The sequence below is a fragment of the Pinus tabuliformis genome, chromosome 9, assembly GCF_031772625.1.
Source record: "Pinus tabuliformis cultivar Carrire ecotype Pingquan chromosome 9, CPIR1, whole genome shotgun sequence".
Lineage (NCBI taxonomy): Eukaryota > Viridiplantae > Streptophyta > Pinopsida > Pinales > Pinaceae > Pinus > Pinus tabuliformis.
In genome coordinates, this window is record NC_142307.1 from 1,500,807,921 (window position 1) to 1,500,830,618 (window position 22,698).

Consider the following 22,698-nt stretch of genomic DNA (forward strand, 5'->3'; position numbering starts at 1 on the left):
GCTCCATGTATTTTCTCTTCCTACTCTTGACTAGTCCTCAGTTGTCCATATCTCTGCAAATCTAACAAGCTCTCAAGGATTGTTGCATTAACCTCTACCTATTTCTCCTTAGCCATTGCAAGTCTTTCTTGAGCCTCAACCAACCTGTCATTGTTTTATTTTCAACTTCTAATCTCTTCCCTCAAGATCCTTATGTATCTACTATACCAGGAGAATACTCTTCTCCTCGTTGCTGATCTGAATGGAAAATGGCATCTACCCATGGTATTCATCCACCCATGGTATTCATTCACCCATGGAATTTACCCATGGTATTCATCCATCCATGGAATTTACCCATGGTATTGTAAGTGGCATCCACCCATGGCATTTTCCCATGGTATTGTATGTGACCTCAAGCCATGGTATTCATTTGCACATGGTTTTTACCCACCCATGGAATTTACATTAACCAAAAAAGGCTATAAGTAACAAGTCACATTTTTGTAAAAGGACAGATTGTCTACCCTTTTTCTTGTCCTCTTGGATTCTCTTCTTCCTACAAGGATTCCATGTCAAGTAAACCAAATAAATACCAAAATCAAATCCATACTTGAGTGTTGTTTAGGGGTGGCTTATCTCATCTGCAAGATCAATCCACATTAGCATGTACATGTATAATTATAAGCATGTCCATGTAATAACATAATATCACAAAAACATCATGCATGATAATACCAACTATATACCCTGATCCAATGCATGGAAACCATAACCTTCACAACGTTAGAATTATCCAAACATAGAAAAACCATAATCTAATACCACCTTGTGGTATTAGATATGACCCAAAGAGAGCGCAACTTGGCTCTGATACCACCGTGTAACACCTCCTCCCACATTTACCAACTTTCATTGGCTTTCTTGAGGTAAGCATGAGCTAAAGGTCACTACGATATGACTCAACCTCCTTTGTGACCTTAAGGAAATGGAGTCAACAACTGAAGACCTTATTGACTTCCCTCAGGTGTCACAGGACCTCCAGGAGTAAGCCAACCCCTCCAGGTTTCCAATCCTTAAGACAACTCCCTTTTTCCCTGACCTTGAGCCCTATTCGCTCCCTTGCCAAGGCCTCCATGTGAATATGGGTTCCTAGTCACTGCTATAGGCATTTATCAGTTGGACGGTGGCCTTTTTGATCTAGTGTTGTGTCGCAACTGCATAAATTAAGGTTACTTTCCAGGGTTGGGGCTAAAAATCTACGTAGAAATCCATGAAACTTCTAAATATCATAAAAGACATGAAGGATATCCTTATAAACCAAAACTGGAACTAGGACTTGACTTGACCATCCCCAACGAAGAGTGAAAGTTTGTCAGACACTTGGTAGATATGCAACTTATAGGTCGTGAATGCAAGTCTAAACTTAAGGGATTGAAAACTTAAATGAGCCTTAACAAGAAGGGTCTCTACCTTCTCACATTAGCTGTCATATCGTCAATAAGGTTTTACTTTCATTATTTATTTAGTTATGAGTAAAAACATGAGTAGAGCCATGACTGAGAAATATCACATAACCTCGGTTATAACCAGGATATAACCAGATAAATAACCATAAGAGAACATCCATTAAATCCATATAATAAATAGTACATTTATTTACCAAAAACAAGAGAAACTTAGCTTTTATCAAGCATATGTAATTGCCAACCGGGTTCAGGACTTCCGCGTTCCACCCGACCATAGGTTGGCTGCACCATATCTTTCTTTCATCCAATCACCCTTGTGCCATATTACAAGCATGAATGTGGAATATCATGGGAAAAACAAGTCAAAGATAACCAAGGGAATCGAGAGATTAAACCACCTCCACCCTCTCCATACCGTGATTACACCTAAACCAATGTCGAGATCGCAAAACCAAACTAAGCTTGGATGCCTCATAATTTCTTCATTGTCCTTGAGGAATTTTCTTGTCTCCACCCTTAGTCTTTACCATGTATCTCGCCATTACCAGTCAACGGATTCCTAGGGCTTTGGGTTTTTTCTTGTCTCCACCCTTGGGCTTTACCGTGTATCTTGCCATTACCAATCAAAGGATTCCTAGGCCTTTGGGAATTTTCCTGAGACCACCTCACACCGGATTCCAAAACCATTTCGCAATCCAAAGCTCAAACCGAGAACAATCCCATCACACCATCACTATCGAGAAATAAAAAGGCTAGGCTAAAATCCCGTGTCAAATCCTTGCAAAATCCATACCAATTATAGTAAAAGAACCAAATACCAACATGCACCTACCACACATGTCAAAATTGGCTAGTAAATCACACATGCAATATGTTAGCTCCAGGTATTCCAACTGAACTTGCTTGATCTTTGCCTTCCCTTGCTTTCCTTGTCCTTCTTACCTTTCCTTTCCTTTCCTTTCCTTGCTTGTTTACTTTCTTTCTCCTCTTGGTGCTCTTCTCCTCTTGGTGCTCTTCTCCTCTTTGAAGCTAATTCCAAAAACGAACTCACAAAAAAGGTTACACTAAGAAAAGGTACGAACTAATCCTCAAAAGCCTTTTCATTAATGAGGGCTCTATTTTCTTTAATTTTCCATTATTTTCCTTCATTTTCCTCCTCACATGCAACCTGTTACCTTTCACCTTCCTTTTCTCCTAATTTTCATTATTTTCATAAATAAAATGCCAAATAATGCATATTTGTCTTTCCAAATCCTTAGCCATTTCCTTTGCAAATTTCCCTTAGCCATAAAACACAACAAGTGATGCCAACTAGGGTATTTTTCCCAACATTCAGCTTGGAATATGTGTCCCTTGCCCTTGGTCTTATTTTACCTTTATTAAATTTTATTACTTGAACTTTTAACGTGGGGTTGTTACATTAATGTCCACATGTCAACCCCTAATTCTGTTATGCCATCAATCCCACTAAGGAACTAAAAAAAAATAACCATCGCCTAATTCCTTCATTAATAGTTAGCATAAATTTTCGTTGATGATTAGTGAAAACATCCATTAGTGGTTGGCAGAAGCATTCATCAGTAGTTGTTGAAATCCTTCATTGGTAGTCAACAAAACCATGCCAAAGGTGGTTTTCCTCAAAATATACATTGGTGGTTGGCCAAATTCTTCTATCAATACTATCTAGAATAACTTTTATCAATGATTTTCATAACATTTTCCATTTATTGTTTTTCCTAAAAGTTTCCATTGTGAGTCCTTCAAAAATTCATTGAATGATTTCATTTTCCCAACGCACTAAAACTACATTAATGAAATTTCAATAATTGATCACAAATTACACTTGATTTATTTTACTAAAACTTATGTTTGGAAATTTTGGGAAAATTCACAAACTCCTTTCTATAAAATTATTGAAAATTCTAGGCCTCCCTCAACAGCTTACTTGGCAAACGCATGAAAATGTATAGTAAGTGTGAGTAAAAGATCCAATGTTCAAATCCCCATATATGTGAATTAAGGCCTCATGTCGGGGAGATGGAGAAATGGGGACACACCCAAAGGTTATAGTGGTAGATATCATAATTGACCCCATGTTAAGCAAGTACAAGACCTTCCAAATTGTTTATTCCCATAAGAAAAAAGAATAATAAAAAAAATTCTAATATTTTTGGAAAAAAATCACTAAAAATCATTCAGTCTCTCACTCAAACTCCATCTTTTGGTCCTTTTAGAAAAAATTTAGAAAGTATTTCAACCAAGTTGTCAAAGCTCAATCTTTTGATGTTTTTCAAACAAATTTCCAAATTTTCTTTGAGTTATTTTGATGTAACTTTCTCTGGTCAAAATTTTATGAAAAACCTCATTTCTTCTTTGATAATTTAGAAGATTTCTTCTCCTTGGTGATTTGGGAAAATTTGAATCTTTGGTGATTTTACAAAGACTACATCTCTTAGTGATTTTGGAAAAGCAATGGCTATATAAGGAAAAAAATCATTGATGAAGGTAAAAATTTTCTCTCATGGAAGTAATAAATTTTATGATTTTTTGGATCAACACTAAGTTCAGTCCATGCTCTCAAGTTCAGGATCAAATATGGAAAAATTTAGGAATTTCTTGAATGGGGCTCTTGGAAGTCCATTTGGAGTGCTCCTAGTGAGTGCTTACAGAGGACCTTGGGTAAATTTCTTATTGAGATCTTTTCACGTGCATATCAAGCTAGTTATTACCTTAATTAACACCTTTAGCGAGTTTATCTCAACATATAGTAATAGCTTCCTTCTTCTCTCCACTTCTTTTCATAATTGCATATACACCCCCTCACTTGAAATTTTTATACATTATATGATTGCTTGACTTATTTATGACACTATCATGACTAAGTGAGCTAACTCTCTTAAGCATTTCCTACACGAGTGTACTTACCCCATGCTTCAATAACTAGTTGTGGTCACCCTGTGTCCAACCTCACATTTTAATTTTTCTATCATATCTTTGCCATCAATTTTTCAATCATATCTTTGCCATCAAAGATCCTCACATATGCAGTAACGTTCTAATAAATCAAATAAAAATTATATAATACTAACAAGAGAATGACATGTGATTATAGGCATGTGGCCTTTGCCTAAGACCAAATAATCATAACCCAAAAAAACTAAAAAAAACTTTTAAGATATAATGATGCCTATCTAATTATCCATTCCTATATATATATATAATCTCCCCTTCACTAAAATTTAACCCACAATAAATAACACATCTCCCCCTTCACTAAACCTTACCGCACAATGAATAGCACATCTCCCCTTCACTTAAGTAAGCTGAAGAGGTAGTTCAAAACTCAAGAGCACATCTCCCCTCCACTAATCTAAGCTCTAGAGGTACTTCAAACCTCAATAATATATTTTCTAAAATATGACGTACCCACAGGAAGTTACAAAATTATTTCTTCAACTCTATTAAATTTGTCTGCAAATATTTTGCATAGAGTATACAATCTTAACAGTCCCATTACATATTTCTGAAACCTGTTCTGTTCTGTTCTGTAAACAAGAATGAAATTCGAGGACAAAAGCTTTATGGCTTCGAGATTTGTTTGTAGAGTAATAATTAAGCTCCTCTATGTCCGATTTCATCAGATCGTACTGATATTAAAGCCCTCAGATTTGCAATTTGTTTGTAGAGTAATAATTAAGGTCCTCTATGTCCCATTTCATCAGATCGTACTGATATTAAATTCCTCAGATTTGCAATAATTTATGTGTGATGCATTACGGTGTTATAGGATCTTCCGGCCGAGAAGAGACATGATGCTGTAAGCAGCATGGTGTACGAAGCGAGGGAAAGAGTCCGAGATCCTGTCTTTGGCTGCGTAGGAGTAATCAATGATCTCCAGAATAAAGTGTCGGAGCTGCAAGCCCAACTGGCTTCCGCACAAGCAGAGGTAGCCAGGATTACTCAGCAATATGCAAATCTTTTAACCGTCATCCCTGCAGATCACGATGTCTCAGAGCTCAATTTTTACATCCCGCCGGTCGAAGAGAGTGGAGGCACCGGTATGAAGTCGCCCGCTTTAGACGACGTAGATTCTATGCAGTTCTGGGAACCACTGTGGACATAAATAAGGATGATTCGCTATTGCTTGGGTGCTACGACCTCTGACCTTTTTTTTACTTTTTTATGTAAGTTGCTGCAAGCTAAAGCTCCAGATTGTGAATACTGTGCTTCGATCTGAGTTTCTGTCGCAGAAGTTATATAGCTACAATTTCCTTCATCGTTCTAAATTTATGAGACTGTCAGCTTTAATTCAGCTTTAATTAATTGCTGCAGAAGATTGGATTGAATATATTTATGCGAGTTGTCAGATTAAAATAGCTGAAATAGCCCAACTCGCTTTGGACTGTTTAGAACAATTAATGAAGTACGAAAAGTCTTGTGTTGTGCAATTAATGAGGTACGAAAGTCTTATATTGAACAATTAATGAAATTCGATTCTATCTATGCATTATAATGCAACAAGAATATAGGCTCCTTATATTTTAATATAGTAACATTGATTTTATAGCACTTGTCCACGGGGACGATGTTCAAACAAATATTAATCTTAAAATTATACTAGTACACCCCTATAGCGGGGAAAGGGAACGTCGAATGGTTACATTGTTCAAAATATTGCTGTTTTTTTTTTTAATGAAAATGTACCTCTTCAAAAGGTTTTCTAACGAGGGAAAATGTGAATCCATAGATGATGGAAGGATGTAATATAAGAGGTCTTGGGATGATTTGTTTTTGTTAAGTCCATTTTAATTAGTATTTTTAATGGAGCTCTCCAGAACAATAAAATGGTGATATACAAAAAGAATATTTCAATAACTAAAAGATTATAAAGAAATACAGTCTCATTATGTATCATGACATTTCTATGTGTCACTATTACAATTCAATAAGAAGTAGGAAATCATTGATTCAAATGAATACCAAGCAATAAAGAAATTATTCAACGACAAAAATGACTAAGTGGGCATTATTAAAATGAGAATCAAATCTCCTTGATCTTGGCTTATTACTCCTCAAGTCCATACCATGCATAAATATAAACCCATAAATAGATAGATTAAGCTTCAAAATGTTTATGCTTTGATTTGATTTGTTGTCGATGCTACTCTAGTGGGTGGCTTTGTTGGTGATGTCTTCTTACTTTCAACTTACAAATCACAATCCAACCCGAGATGAATAGTTTGTAGATAGATAGGCCACACAAAATACAAATTAAATACCTGGATAAACATGTTGCCATTTAAGGCCCTTGATTTGTGAAATATGACCCATCTATTTCCATTCAATGCTCCATGGCATGCCAAACATAAAATGGCCATGACCATGAAAAAGACACAATTATAGGAATCATTTCAATTACATATAACAAATGCATATATACAATTCCTTCACTTAAAATCTAATTTCTACATTTAATGATGATGCAATGTTTAATATTGAAAGTATTTTCTTTATATGTTAATAGGGGTGTCTATTTTGGAAAAGCGCTTCCAAAATTTTAATTTAATTATCAATACTTATAAGTTAGATAGTAGAAATTTAACCTCAATGGAATACTATAGAATATTCATAGTTGTATACACAAATCAAAGGTTGAGATTCTCTTTTAATTAAATTAATTAATTAAAAAATTGTCATATGAATAAGTGTAATTTGAACCGTGGGCATATGATATTGATAATCCATAACATTGGCCAATGATATTGTAACAAAGCTTATTTATAAATTAATAATCTCCATGATTAAAGTGGGATAAACATAGAGAAACTTAATTTATATTACTATTCATTAGAAAAATTATCTATGTTTTTGTCCATGGGGTCTAGGATAGAAGGCTGTCAAGTTTTATGTTAAGATATTTTCTGATGTGAAGTCACCGGTTCAATTTCCCTTCCCGAATACCATGATATATTAGACATGATAATAATATAGTCCCACCAAGCTTTAAGAAAAAAACTATTAAACTTTTCTATTTCAGATTGTAATATTTTTATATTAATAATTTTTAACCTATATAAAAATATAATTTTTTATAATATAGATTTATAAAATAAAATCAAGATTCAATCAAACTAAAGTCTATCACTTGATCCAAAAGTATTGTTTAATAACTGGGTAACGTAACGAATATAAGAGAAAAGAATGTGCTTTAACTTGCATCTTGTAATATGTAAAGGATAAAAATGGTCGGTTATCCCTATAAAGGTCATCGCTATGAGATATTTATTGACCGTTACATCCATGGTTGATGATCGTGGACCATGGTTGGCCATGTAAGATGATGGTTGATGATGGTTGACATTGATTGAGCATGCTTGATCCTATTGAGCCATAGTTGACTATATCCAACCACAGTTCATCATCAATGACCATGGTTGATCATTGTTGATCATGGTTAACTATATTCAACCATAAATCATCATGGTTGATAGTCCTTGACCATATTCAAGCATTGTTGACCATGGTTTACCTTATTTGGCCATGACTGATCATGGTTGATGAAATTCAACCATGGTTAATCATCATTGATCATGATGAAAGAGACATTAGTCATGGTTGATCATGACGAAAGAGACTTTAATCAAGGATGATCGTGGTCGATGAAATTCAACCATGATTAATCATCGTTGATCATGATGAAAGAGACCTTAACCATTGTTGATCATGATGAAAGAGACTTTAATCAAGGTTGATCATGGTCGTTGATGAAATTCAACCATGGTTAATCATGGTTAACAATCGTTTACCATGGCTGCTCATGGTTGATCAGAGTTAATGGTGGTTGACCGTAAGGAAATTAACCATACTCAACCATATTAAATCATGATTAACCACGATTGATCATGGTTCACCGTAGAGACATTGATTAACCATTATGACCGCAATTGATGATGGTGAAGCATGATTGACCATGGAAGATCATGGATGAACATGGTTGATCATGGCTGATCATGGTTGACATTTATTGACCATGGTAGAACATGGTTGAACATGTTTTACCCTATTCAACCATGGTTGAACATATTCAACCATGTTTGACTGTATTCAACCATGGATGACCATATTCAAGCATGGTTCATTGCAGTTGACCATCGTTGGCCATGGTTGATCATATTTGACCATCGCTGATCATGGTTGACCATCTTCAACTATAATTGACAATGGTTGACCTTATTCCACCATTTTTTATCACAGTTGACCTTATTCAACCATGTGTGACCATCGTTGGCCATGGTTATCCATGTCCTCACTATTATACATAGTCTTACATAGTCAACCACAATAGTAAATGTGGTTGACTAATTTTTTAATGTCACATTGCAACATCAGATAAATTTCAATTTAATATAATGTTGCGATGTTCAATAGATTTATGTATCATTCCAACATCAAAACATGTTGATCATGGCTGACCATTGTTGACCATGGTTGATCATTGTTGACCATGCTTGCTCATTGTAGACCACACTTAACCATGTTTGACCAAATTCAACAAAAGAGGCCTTCATCATGGTTGATCAATGAATGCCTTTGGTCAACAATGGTTGACTATGGCTAAGTGTGATCATGGTTAATTATATAAACATAGACTACAAAAGGTGACTTTATTTTGGCTAAGTGTGATAATGTTCAATTATTTAAACATTGACTACAAAAGGTGACGTTGTTTGGCTATGTTTGACCAATATGGTCGACTATAATAATTATCTATTAAATATTTTATTAATTATGTATTAATATTTTACTTAATATATTAACTAATTAATATTAATATCAATTAATATTAATATATTAATTTAAACCTTTTTGAAATTATGTTTATTGTTATTAAATATTTTTAAATAGATGTTTAAATTAATATGATGGTGATGATTAATATCCACTAAGACCAATGTGGTCTATTAGACCTCAAGAAAAGAGAGTTTAAGTATCATTCTTCAAAATATTTTTTCTATGATCAAGGAGCAAATGTAGAATAGGACCATGCAATTTAAGAACACAGTAAAAATTCATGATTCAAGTCTGATTTTTTTAATTAAGCTTTACTCTGCATCTGATTTGTTCTAAAATATTAATTTCTTTTAAATGTACAGGCTCACTTGGCTCCAAATAGCAAGTTTGATTTCATAAATATATCAAGAGATCTTTGGATGATGACTTCAACAACATGGTTGGAATCAGGTTAGTAACATTTTCTGTGTGCACAACAACTTTGGTCTCAAAAAGAATTATGTATACAATATTTCCCTGGTCTGACCTTGCTTTGTCATCCTCCGTTTTTTTTTAAAACCTATTCTTGAATTATAACTGATACACACCCTTGATGCATTATCTGCAATCCTCTTTTGTGGTATTTTTCTATAGTCTTTATGATTCTTAATGTGAATGGTAAATCTTTAATACTCTACCCTTCTTCCAAAGTCATCATTCTACATATCCATTGTTGTTTAAACTAACATTCTCCTTCTGATTTGATGTATTCCTCTGAGCAGGGTGGTATACATAAGAAGAACATGGAGACTATTTCGAGAGATGTATTGGAGATGCTTTACAATTGATTGATGCTTAACTTTGTAATTGATTGAAATACTCCATATGAAGAATGAATTGATTTTTGAGGTCAAGATACATTCAACTATATCTTTGTTGTGTTCCAAATATATAAGATACCAATTATAATCTAGTAATGTGTTGTGTGAAAATCTATGGCTCAGGGGATAGAATCTCCCAATACATAATTCTTTGGGGGAATATTAGATAAGAGCAAGGAGAGGAAAACCTTAAGATGAGCATATTTTGAAAAATAGAACAAGTGCTCCAAGGTTTCATTTTTGCTACATGGTGGGCATTTAAGGTATAGAATTAGTAGGTGTTCAAGCTCATGTTATTCTTCTTGAATTTATGCCTTACAGTGTTTCCTTTGCAACATCTGGTGCAATTGCTAGTTAACTCATAGTAAGGGGCCAATTATTCTTAGTTTTACATGTGAATAAATAATAAACTACGACATAATGTGTAATTTCTCTCTCTTATAGGGTATAATAAATATGTACTAAGGACTTTAATTCCTTTTATTTTGTCTCAAAATATCCATTACGAATTTTGATTACTTTTTCTTCTAAGTTCTTGTGTGCAAGCGATCCAATAATATTATAGGTATCATAACATATAGGTGACAAAGTATTAAAGCACACATATAAAGTGAATCTTCCCATATCAATGATCCTCATATAATTCAATTATTTTGATTGAAGCAAATATTGAACTTATACTTAAAAGAAATGTACTCTACAAGATTGATATGGACCAACACTAGATGATAGAGCCATAGTTGATTAAAATATTTTAAGAGGGTGGATGAAGCATATTAGATTTTATGCTTATAGATATCTCTAGACATTCTTTTCCATGTAGAATATTCTTCCTAAACTACAACATTTGCACCAATTTGAAGGGTTTGTTTGCAGAATTGGATGAATTACAAGGACACCAGCTATAGAGAAGGGCTATCACATTGAGGCTGTGAAATTTTGACACACTTGAAGGCAACCCCATAAATTTCACATATTTTCTAAAACAACTCAAGGAATGTGAAACAAAGAAGGAAGAGGAACAACTAATCTTATCTACTCTATCTACTCGCTTCATGTTGGGTCGTGACTACTTTAACCTCTCTCTTCATTTGGCACCCAAAGCTTAAGAATTGGAAAAGCTTGCAAATTTGTCCTTTTGATGCACTCATCACATTAGTCATACAAGAAAAAAATAAACTCATAAATATAGGTTTTCTTTGGAATTTCAAAGCATATGCACTTGTAGTACGTGAAAGTAGCAAACTAACAAGAATAAAACTAGAAGGAACTTGATCAAGAAACAACACTCAAATCTATTGAGGAGTCTTCTAACCACAAAGTAGGAAAACTAAAGGAGATATCCAAGTGCAACGACTGCAACAAAGAATATCGTTGAGAAATTTCATGCGTGAAAAAGAGAGTTGATCTTACGTAACAAGATCTTAATAAAAATTATGTTGAAGATTGCATTCAAGAATATCAAAGAAAAATTGTGGAGATAAACCACTAGAAGATAGAGGTAAAGGACATGCATTTGTTGTCAGTGCTTCCTCACATAATAGATGGATTTTTAGATGCCAAAATCTCATATCAAATAGCTACTTCACAAGATACTTTCTCCTCAAAGTATTGTATTAACCATCCGATTTTAATTGGAGATGATAGTCCTAAGAAAATATGTGGAAAATAAGATTACATGTTGATAATGGATGTTTCCATAATATCTTCAATGTTCCAAAGCTATTCCTGAATATACTCACAATATATCACATCGCAAAGACCTTGATTGAGTAGGAGTTTATAGCTTTGCAAGAATTGTTATTTGTGAAGGACATAGTTGCATTGTAGTTGACATAACATTCACTATTTTTTGAGAAAGGTGTTCCTCCGAAATAGTTTTTTCTCTTTAAGTAATCTTTATAATAGTTTTTTTTGCATAGTCCTTTTGCACATAGGTATCTATCATGACTAGGTATTGATGAGACTCATTTATTCTACACACTACACTTGTGCTTCCAGGGGAGTATTGGATTGGAGTACATGCACGTTTTCCCCTTAGTTACAAGGATTTATATCTATAGCATATATATTTTTGTAGTGTGGCCTATTTATAGCATGTTTCTATTTATAGTTGGTATACTTTTCATAGATGTTACATTTATAACAAAATTATTTTTAATTACTTTAATGATAAAGTGTAGTAATGCATGGGTAAGTTTCATGTACAATTTCTAACTTATAAATAGCTATATATATTTATAAATAGCACTATTCTATGTCTAACTAACTCTGCTTATAGATGATTAAATGAGACTAAAGAACAAAATATTTAAGTATTACATTTACGTTAAAACACAACCTACAACACAATTAGTCTCTCCTTAAAAAAAATTAAAAAAATATGTAACTAAGTGTACTTTATTGCACTCCAACTCAGATTGATCTATCATTTTCCGTCCTTTATTTTTGTTTAATTGTAATTCTTATTTTTTATTTTTAAATTCACTAAATTCTTTATTTGTCTTTTGTTTTTGAAGTTCATCAAATTCTTTTTTAGAAGTGATGTAACGAGCTTGCAGCAGAAGCCAGAAACAATTTTATGTTTTCTTTAAAAGCTACCTTTTCATTTTTTATTTTTCTCCCTGTTTTGACGTCTTAAAAGTTTCCTTCTACTTTTGGTGAGTTTTACCCCAACACTCGATGGTAAGCCAGCTATTTGATAAAACAAGCATCTCAGGGAAAACGTAACATCATCTATGTTATTCTCTCTATATATGAATGAATATTAATATCTCAAAGTTGTGTTTTTATGAGGATTCGATATTAGCCTGGATTAAAGTACATATTATACAGACAAACATATTTTGAAAGCGGGAAGGTAGCTGTTTTATTGTTTCTTCATGTCGTTCAAAGCCATAGGAGGACCACGATTGATAGCTCGCAAACCCGATGGTACCATCGAGAGTATCCAGACATGATCGACGACACTTCGCTTGGAAGGTAAGCCATGCTTCAATTAGCTGGACATCTTGTTAATGCAACACAATGCACTGCTAGAAAATGTGTTCAATCCTACCTTCATTTACACAATCGAAGCAACAAATAATTAAAACTGACATTTTCATATATTTAAAACTATGGAAGAAATTCTGCGACAGAAACTCAGATCGAATCACAATGTTCACAGTCTGTAGCTTTAGCTGGCAGCGACCCAAATAAAGACAACAACAAAGTTCAGAGTTCGAAGCATAATCATATTTTTTCATCAGTGAGGAGATTAGTCTCAACGGAAGAGGGTATTTTTCCATCAGTGAGGAGATTAGTCTCAACGGAAGAGGGCAGACAAAGAAATATCACTAGTTTTGCCTTATTGACATAGTGTTATTCTCAAACTAAGCAATCATTTTTATTTATGTCTACAGTGGCTCCCATAACTGCAATGGATCTACGTCGTCTAAATCGAGCGAGCAGTCGTCAAGTGACGGAATGTAATAATTGCGCTCCCAGACTTCATGGTATCCAGAGATGATGTTTAAGAGATTTGCATTTTGCTGAGAAATCCTTGCTCCCTCTGCTTGCTCGGAAGCCAATTGTGATTGCAGCTCTGAAACTTTATTCTGGAGATCATTGATTACTCCTGCGCAGCCAAAGACAGGATCGCGAGCTCTCTCGTTCGCCTCGTAGACCATGCTTCTTACACCATCATTTCTCTTGTCGGGCGGAAGATCCTGTAACACCGTAAAGAGATAGAAACTAATATTTACAATAAATGATTTCTTCTGTTTTTTAAATGCATATCACATTAAAAAATTAGAAAGGTTAGAAATTTTGTTAAACAAAAATCTCACATATATAAATATGTTTTATCAAAAAAATCTAATAAAATTAAATTAAAAATATTTCTATATATGAAAGAGTAAAAATCAAATAAATATAACTAATATTATTATGAAATAAAAATAAAAATATTTCTATATATAAAAGAGTAAAATTCAAATAAATATAAATAATATTATTATGAATCAATATAGAGGAATTAAATTTTTAAAAGTGTAAATTTATCTTAAAGTTTTACATTGAAAAAGAAGTTTGTATATTGAGAGATTTCATCCCTCTAAATGCTTTATTAAGCCTTAAGGCTTTCCATTTGAAATTAATTCCCTTCCTTGCCCACCTGTCATCTTTAATGGCCATAGGATTATATGTTAAACAATTGTGAAAGTTTCAACCTTTCGATCAAAGTGGTTATGAATTAATTGCTTTGCGGACTTCTTTGTGGTTACCAATTCGTTGCCAAAACGGTTTGCAGACTGCTTTTTGAAACTCGATGTTCTTTCATTCCTCTGGATTGGGTTTTAGATCCTTCTGCGTCATCTTGATTTAGTGTTCATCGACAATAAGCACAAAAGATTAACAAGTCATCGTAATTCCAGTTCAGTGTGCAATAAGCACAAAAGCTGGGCGATAATGGATGATACAGGTGGAAGTGAAAGTGAGGAGACAATTCTGCCTGAAGCAATAGAGGATTCAAGTAAGAATGACAGTGATAATGCAACAATACGACAGAAGCTGTGCGAATCCGGAGTTATAGGATGCGACGGTATGTTGTTGCATGTAATCTAGCGTGATGCACTAGCTTGCGAAGGATTGGTTTGAATGGAAGTAGTGGTTGTTTCTTATTCATATTATTTATTATTTGCTGCAGTGTTGTTCTTTTTCATATTGTTTGGTCCATCAAGCACTTGAAAGAGGTCGCTCTGACAGATGGTAAAGCAACAGTATATATATCTATATCAACGGATAAAGAAACATATATGCATGATTATGCTCTCGCTATGACTAAATTTCATATTTTTTTAATCAACGGAGTAAAGATCGAAGTATCGGTCAGGACTTCATTCTTTAACTGTTCGCTGCTTTCATTGCTTTCAGAACAGCCTTCATTCTTTCATTCTTCTGGGTTGGGTTTTGGATCCCTCTGGTCTAGAAACGAAGTTATAGCATTCCATAGTTAAAAAATATGGGTTACATATTTTCAACAAATCCTGAGGAGATAATTTTGTATTTTAAAATTATTGTTGCTTGAGGAATGTAGAAACCAGACTTCCAGTTCACATTCGTGCTCAATCTCATCTATATCGGTGTTGCTGAAAGGTCTTTTGTATCATGACATAACCTTTCTAACTAGAAACGAAGTTATAGCACTCCATAGTTAAAAAATATGGGTTACATATTTTCGACAAATCCTGAGGAGATTATTTTGTATTTTAAAATCATTGCTGCTTGAGGAATGTAGAAACCAGACTTCCAGTTGACATTCGTGCTCGTTCCGTCCAACATATTTTCCATCCTCCTTTCCAATCTTGTAACTTATTGATCCTATCCCCACTGCTCCGTCATTGACACGATGCTCCATGATACTCAGTACAGCCATGCAATAAATTGAAATTTAATTAGAATATGTGTGCTCATATAGGCCTGTGTGGATTGTTACGCATGGTCGCATCCTGTCGAGTACTTTCTGGTGATTCAAATAAAATTGAGTTTAAAATTTGAAATTTAATAAAAGACTATTTAGATGGATGAATTTACGATATTAAATATAATAATTATTATAAAATCTAATTGTGAAAAAGTAATTGTTTATTTTGTTTCTAAAGATTTTTAAATTGTATTTTATATTTTATAGTTTTGTTTTTCTAATTCATTGGATGTAATTTTTTGATTAGTATATTTTATAATTAGATTGCTTTTATTAATATTATTGAATGTAGTTGTTTATTTATAGTGGAAGGGTTATGTGTTTTATTGTAAATCCAGATAGTTGAGGTATAATGGATTGGAATTTTAGAATATATTAATTTTAGTTTTTTAATTTCAAATTGATTATAAATTAGTTAAATAATAAGTAAATAAGTTATAAAGTTAAATTTAAGAAGAAAATAATTAGAAATTTTAAATATAATATTGTATATTAAATATATAATATTTATCAAGATACGTGAGCTAAATTGTGTAAATATTTGTTTGAATGGAATTTTGTTTATTAATTTTTATGTTAATGATTTTTTTATATTTCATGATTTTCTATATGTAACGATTCTTCTAGAATTTACGCCTTGCGTTTCCTTTGCAACATTTGGTGCAAATGCTAGTAGATAAAGAGTTAACATGGATCTATGTTGGTCTCTGAATGGCTAATGATCATCCAAGCTCTTATGTGATGATACATCCCATATTGCCAATATGAAAACATATCATAGCAATTAACTTTTATAAGTTTATTTTAAATCATTATTAATTATAAAAAGTATTAATGTATGAGTTAAATATATATAAATTTAAAAAACATGTAACAAAGAACATGTAATGAAAAAACTATAGTAAAGGTATAATAAGAAATAAGAGATATTTGTCTTTCTTTTCAATTAAATTGTAAATAAAAGGCTTATAACTACCTTTGTGATAAATCTCAACATTTTATCTTAATTATTACAAAAAAATATTGTGTTTCATATATATTACATGGAGTCTTAATCCTTACCATCCACTTATTTATTTTTTTATAGCTTAATTATTATTGTAAAAGCATATTCTAAAGTAGACATGCTATCCAATAAGAAAATGCAATGTCCATTTATATAATGTATTATGTTATTTTTGTTAAAAACATATAAAACTTATAATTATTTTATTTATAAATAATTATAATGATAATCATAGTTTATTATAATTTATAATTATTTTATTTATAATTAATCATAATTATAATAATAATTTATTATAAAATTATAAATTAGTTAATTGTTATAATTTTTTAAATATTAACTAAATAAGATGCATCACAAAATAAGTTTATCAATGTTTATTTTCTTTTACTAACCACTTAAATTATATAATAAGAGAAAATATTAAATATAATAATCACATAGGTAAAATAGATAAAAGATAAAGGATTGTGATTCCTAAAAAGAAAGTATTGCAATGTGAGGAACAATATTGTACGAAAGAATAATGATGTACAGTTTAGAGTGGTGGATGCTTTTAAAAAGATCTTGGAAAGAAAATTATTAAAGAACTTAATTAGAATAAGATTTATGTGATGATTACAATAGTTTAATTGAAAAAATATAATTAAAAAAATTATATAAATAATTAATTTTCAAATATTTTTTAGGAAATTAAAAAAATTATAAAAAAAATTGAAAAATGAATGTGAGAAAATGAGATTTTATCTATGGTAAACATCATTATTTCAGTGTAGTCTATATTTTATAAATTGAGGATAAAATGAGTATGATGGGACACTGCGATATATTAACAAGCGAGTAAAAGTAGTAAGTTACATTATTCGTCCATTTTAATAATAAAATAAAAAATACGGCTACTAAAGAATGCTTTAAAACATCACCATCATTTAAGGACATTTAAGGAGATTTTATGTTAGTGAAAATGTGAGTGCACAAATTCATAATTGTTTATATATTTTATAATCTTTAAAATAAAATAAAAAATAATTAAAATTAAGATGTTAAATTTAAAAGAGAAGTTTAATTATATGTTTATATGTTTAATTGGATTAAAAGCTTAATAAAAGCTTATGTATTATTTTTTAAGAAAATTTATATGTGGATATTGTGTTTAATATGGAGTTAAGATGGAGTTGATAAGTGACATTAAAAAAAATCTATATTTATTATAAATAGAATATTTCAATTACCATTTTGAGAAAATGTTTGTCATTTTTAAGAGTCTTATTAAAAAGAATTATGATAACACAAATACTTGATTTTTGATAAAAATAAAGTTAGTATTTTTTAAAGAATTTAAATTTTATGTACACTATACAAATAGTATCAAAGCGATGGACTTACGGTTCTAAACATGGGTGCTCTCTAGAGCATATCACACATGTATCCTTTCATGTTTAGCATTCCATAATTTTTTTTCTCTATCTACACCTATTCCCTCAAGATGTGCACATTCCGTTTGTAAGAGGTTTTCTCCCATGTGGCTTTTTTCTCCCATGTGGCTTTTCTTTTGTATCCTGGCACTTGGGGATTTTAATATTTGTTTTCTCAAACAATATACTCATTGTCCAATGGACTATTTCAATTCACTAGGTGAGAGAACAATAGATTGTTCTAACAACCATCACAACACATACTTCTCCCTCCTCCCTAATTTGTGCTTACATTTCATGAACAATCATCTATCTCTTCATTTCCATCGGCTATGACATTTAGAGAATGAGCATGCTCAGTTGTTGTGATAGATCCTATAAGGGTTGAAGGGACTTTTTGTTTGTAGATTGTTGAAGTATGAACATCCTTACCAATTTATAAGCAAGAAAGGATGGATCAAATGATGCTTCGTACATGTAGATGTATGCCCAAACAAATTTAGCTTCATTAATTCTCCACTTAATGATTATGTGTCCTAGCACCTGCATTTGTTGGATAATAAAGTATACCACTAATCTCACTAGATATCGATAAGAATCTATTTTTAATACATATCCTCTATTTTTTAAAAATACCCCTTTTCATACTCCAAAATATCTACCCTTCCTCCTTACCATACATCCCACCTAAGCACTCATCTATATTGACTTTATTTTTCAGAATTCAAAGACCCCATTATGAATGGAAGTTTTATGGTATTGCTCAATGAAGTGAATGTTGTATGTTTAGCTTATGCTTGATATGTATTTACTATACACCTATATATTGAAATCTAGTTAATTTCCCAAAGGGTTGCAATGGTAATTGAAGTTGTATTTCATAGTTTACTGAGTTTCAAAGTTAGTTGCATTATTATTTACTTTCTACAAACATATTAAAAATTGCATTTTTCTTTTACTTTCTATCAACATATTAAAAATTGGAGTGATGAGGATATTTGAAGAAAGAAAAGGAATACTCATTTTATATTTTATGTAAATGTGTTAATTTGAAATTTCACAGTAAACCAAGATGCCTCGAAATATCGACATGTAACCATGATTTCAGTTCCTTATGTGACTCTAGATCCATTTACCTTAGTCTTGTAACAAAGCATGCTATTTAGCGAATTTCTTTAACTAAAATGTTTGTGGAAGTATCAATTGTTTGTTGCATAATCTATTTTTTTAACACCTTTTACCTTGATATGGGTTATTTTTTAGGCAGATTTCATAGCATCAAAAAGATAGGTTAACTACTGTAGGGATGATATGTAGATTTGGAGCTTTCCAATAAACTAGATATTTGTAGAGTCAATTTCTTTGTTTAGGAATTGCTTTGACAATGAAGGAACAATTGAGGCTCTATAAATTTTGATCTATGTCTAAAAAAACTTTATGTTTACAAAGTCTCTCTTTAGTGATCATGTGTCATAGCACATTTATTTGTTGGATATTGAATAATACCACTAGTCTCGCTAGATATTGATATGAATCTCCCAAAATTCTTTCTTATAGCACCCTCCCAATACATATTTCCAATAAAAAAAACCGTATTTTCAATAGATATCCTTATTTTTTCTAAATACCCCTTTTTATACCACATGCTTCTCCCTTCTTCCTACTTCATGCTTACATTTCACAACAAATCATCTCTCTCTTAATCTCTGCCTCCCATGAAATCTAGGGAATATGATTGTTCTCTTGTTTTTATAGATCCTACAAAGGTTCTAGGGAATTTTCGCTTTAATACAGTGGAGGTATGGATATCCTTGGAGGAATAATTAAGGTTTTATACATGTATATATATGTCCCAATAATTATAGTTTCATGAAGTCTCCACTTAGTCATCATGTGTCATAGCACTAATCTTAATAGATATTGATAAGAATCTCCTTAAATATTTTTGTTTATCCCACTCCAAATACATATTTCCAATAAAAAACCCCTAATTTTAATAAATATCCTCTTTCTTTAAGTAACAAATTCCTATAATTATCCCTACTCCACATCCCCACCCATGTTCCTACAATATATTGACTTTATTTTTTACAATTTAGAAACTGTTTTTATTAATAAATATGGTACGATATTGCTCAATAAAGTGAAGTACCTATGTTTACCTAAATTCCAAATTAATCCATCATTTTTATCTCAATTTTCTACAAACATATAAAAAATATTAACTGATGAATATTAAGTGTAAAGAAGATCGACTGATGGAGCTATTTTATTAAAAAGAAGAAGAAGGGAAGCTATTTTATTAAAAAGAAGAAGAAGGGAACTAATGATTTTAAATTTTGTGTAAATGTGGGTTGATTTGAATCTCCCCTCCTTTTCATGTCTAATATCGACATGTCATGATAATTTTAGTTCCATGTGTGGCTCTAAAGTGAATTTCTTTAACTAAAATGTTGGTGGAGGTTGTCATGGTATTCCATGATCTATCTTTTTTGACACACGAAAACCATATATGGCTCAGTTTTTGAGGTGGACTTTATTTTACCAAAAAAATAGGGTAGCTAATGTAGGGCTCAGTGATCAAATTTGAAGGGAGGTCTTAATTGTATTTATAAGGGAGCACATTCAGGTTGCCCTTCTATAATGAAAAGCATAAAAAAAAGAACAATTCAATTGATAACAGTCAATTATCTTCAAATTCCTTTTTTTTAACACATGGTGAATCAGTAACTATTTGGAACTAATGTTGTGAGTTCCAGGACAACATACTATTGGTTGCCAATGTCTTTACAATGTTGCAAGATGCAAGATATTCCTCAGTTTATAAAAAACAATAGCCCCTTCCAACTCAACTGCAAGTCCAATATTTATCATACAATTCATACGCATTGTAACTAACAAGTGACAAGCCAACTGTGTTCATAACATTTATGTTCACCAAATGTTATGTTTTCTGTCTTTTTCCTTGAATTTGGTGTAAGAACATCCAAAAAATAATTAGTTTGAGTTTCCACCAATATTATGAGTTTCCACCTTGTGTTAATTAGGTTTTGGGAATAATTTTTACAGGCAAAATAAGTTTCCAAGATTTTGTTTTAGTTTCAAATCTGACGTTTAAGCATGTGGCAAAAAAATCAAAGGTCTAAAATTTTTTGAAAATTTTGCAGAGTTTGAACAATGGACTATTAGTCGAACCCCATGATCAGAAAGCCATAGCAAATGTATTACTAGAGCTCGTAGGAAACAAAATCCCATGGAATGAATGCCACTGTAATGGGTTGAGAAACATTCACCTTTTCTCATGGCTTAAACATTGAGAAAATAATATTTGTCTCGGGTAAGTTTATGTAGGATGAGGCATCCTCGATGGCAGACTATCACTGTAATGGATACTACTATGGGGGAGGAATCGATGGGTGATTTCCTGAAGGACATGTCTCTTCGGCTTTCTGTCGATGGCAAGAAATATTCTGTCAATGGCTCTTTGGATAATTCTACCAAAGTTGACAAACTTTTGCCACCAAAGGGTGGCCCAGAACTTATTTTGGATAAACTGAAAAGGGCATCACTATCTTTTAACATTGAAGAAATTGAAGCTAAGCCAAGGCCTCCAGTGAATAACCTGATGTCTCAAACAAGTATCCTGCACTGAGAAATAAGAAGAAGATTTTGGTTATAGCTATGGACTGCTATGATTATAGTGGCAATGTATCTCCCCATATGTTGGAAATTCAGGAAATAATCAAAGTTGTGCATTCTAATGCAAAAACAACAATATTTTCTGGTCTTGTACTATCAACTGCATTAATAGTTGATGAAACTCTGGGGATGTTGAACTTTGGCAATATACTGCCTCATGAATTTGATGCTTTAATTTGTAGCAGTGGGAGTGAACTTTACTATTCAGCAATTCCTTCTTATCCTGATAACTTAGGAGGACTTTGAGGACTTCTTTCCTTTTATAATTTAGGTTGTTGGGACATTATGAATTATGACTTATGCTACTCATATATTTCGTTAATTTTTTATTCATTGGACATTAAATAGTTGGGACTTAATGACTTAGGCCTAACAAGGGATTAGTTGAAGGTGCTTTGGTTAGGATTTTGATTTGGATGGTGTTTCTAATGATGATACCTCAATTGAACTGTCAACTGTATTGGTGAGATAGTGGAATTTATTCTTATTACTATTTGATTCATTCATGCTATTAAGGCATTAAATTTAATTTTTGTCTTGATGTTTGAATTGCATATTCTTAAACTAATGTGAAAGAGGTTACATCATCAAAAACAAAAACATCAAAACAACTTTGAAAAACACAAAGGGGAAAACTGAGTTAAGCATCAAATGATCAAAATCTCTTGTAGTGTGCAACAAAATTGTTCAAAATTATTGCAGAAGGCCAAGCAAGAAGATAATAAAATTGTATTATACAACGTCTCCTTGCTGAGGGACATGGTGGCAAAATAGCAAATTTAAGTAAACCATATTACCAACGTTTTTTGATATCTGAAGTACCTAAATGAATGGTATATTTCAATGTGTGCAAATGCTTCCCTGAATTCCTCAAATGATAGAGTTCAGTCTTATTCATTCCCTCAGGTGTTCAGTATTTCAATTTAATTTTGTTTTGCTTTGTTGAACTGATTGATTGAACTTAGTAGGAGCTTTGAAATGTTGTTTGAGATTTGAATTCCAGAGAACTAAAAAG

At 32.1% G+C, this 22,698-nt stretch overlaps 1 protein-coding gene across 1 annotated transcript; it reads left to right on the forward strand.

The window, feature by feature from the left end:
- Positions 1-5,005: 5,005 nt before the first annotated feature.
- Positions 5,006-5,571, forward strand: LOC149154294 (LOB domain-containing protein 1-like). Its single transcript, XM_089444102.1, has 2 exons — positions 5,006-5,125; positions 5,236-5,571. The coding sequence occupies exons 1-2, from the start codon at positions 5,006-5,008 to the stop codon at positions 5,569-5,571; spliced, it is 456 nt and encodes a 151-aa protein (XP_089300228.1).
- Positions 5,572-22,698: the final 17,127 nt, after the last annotated feature.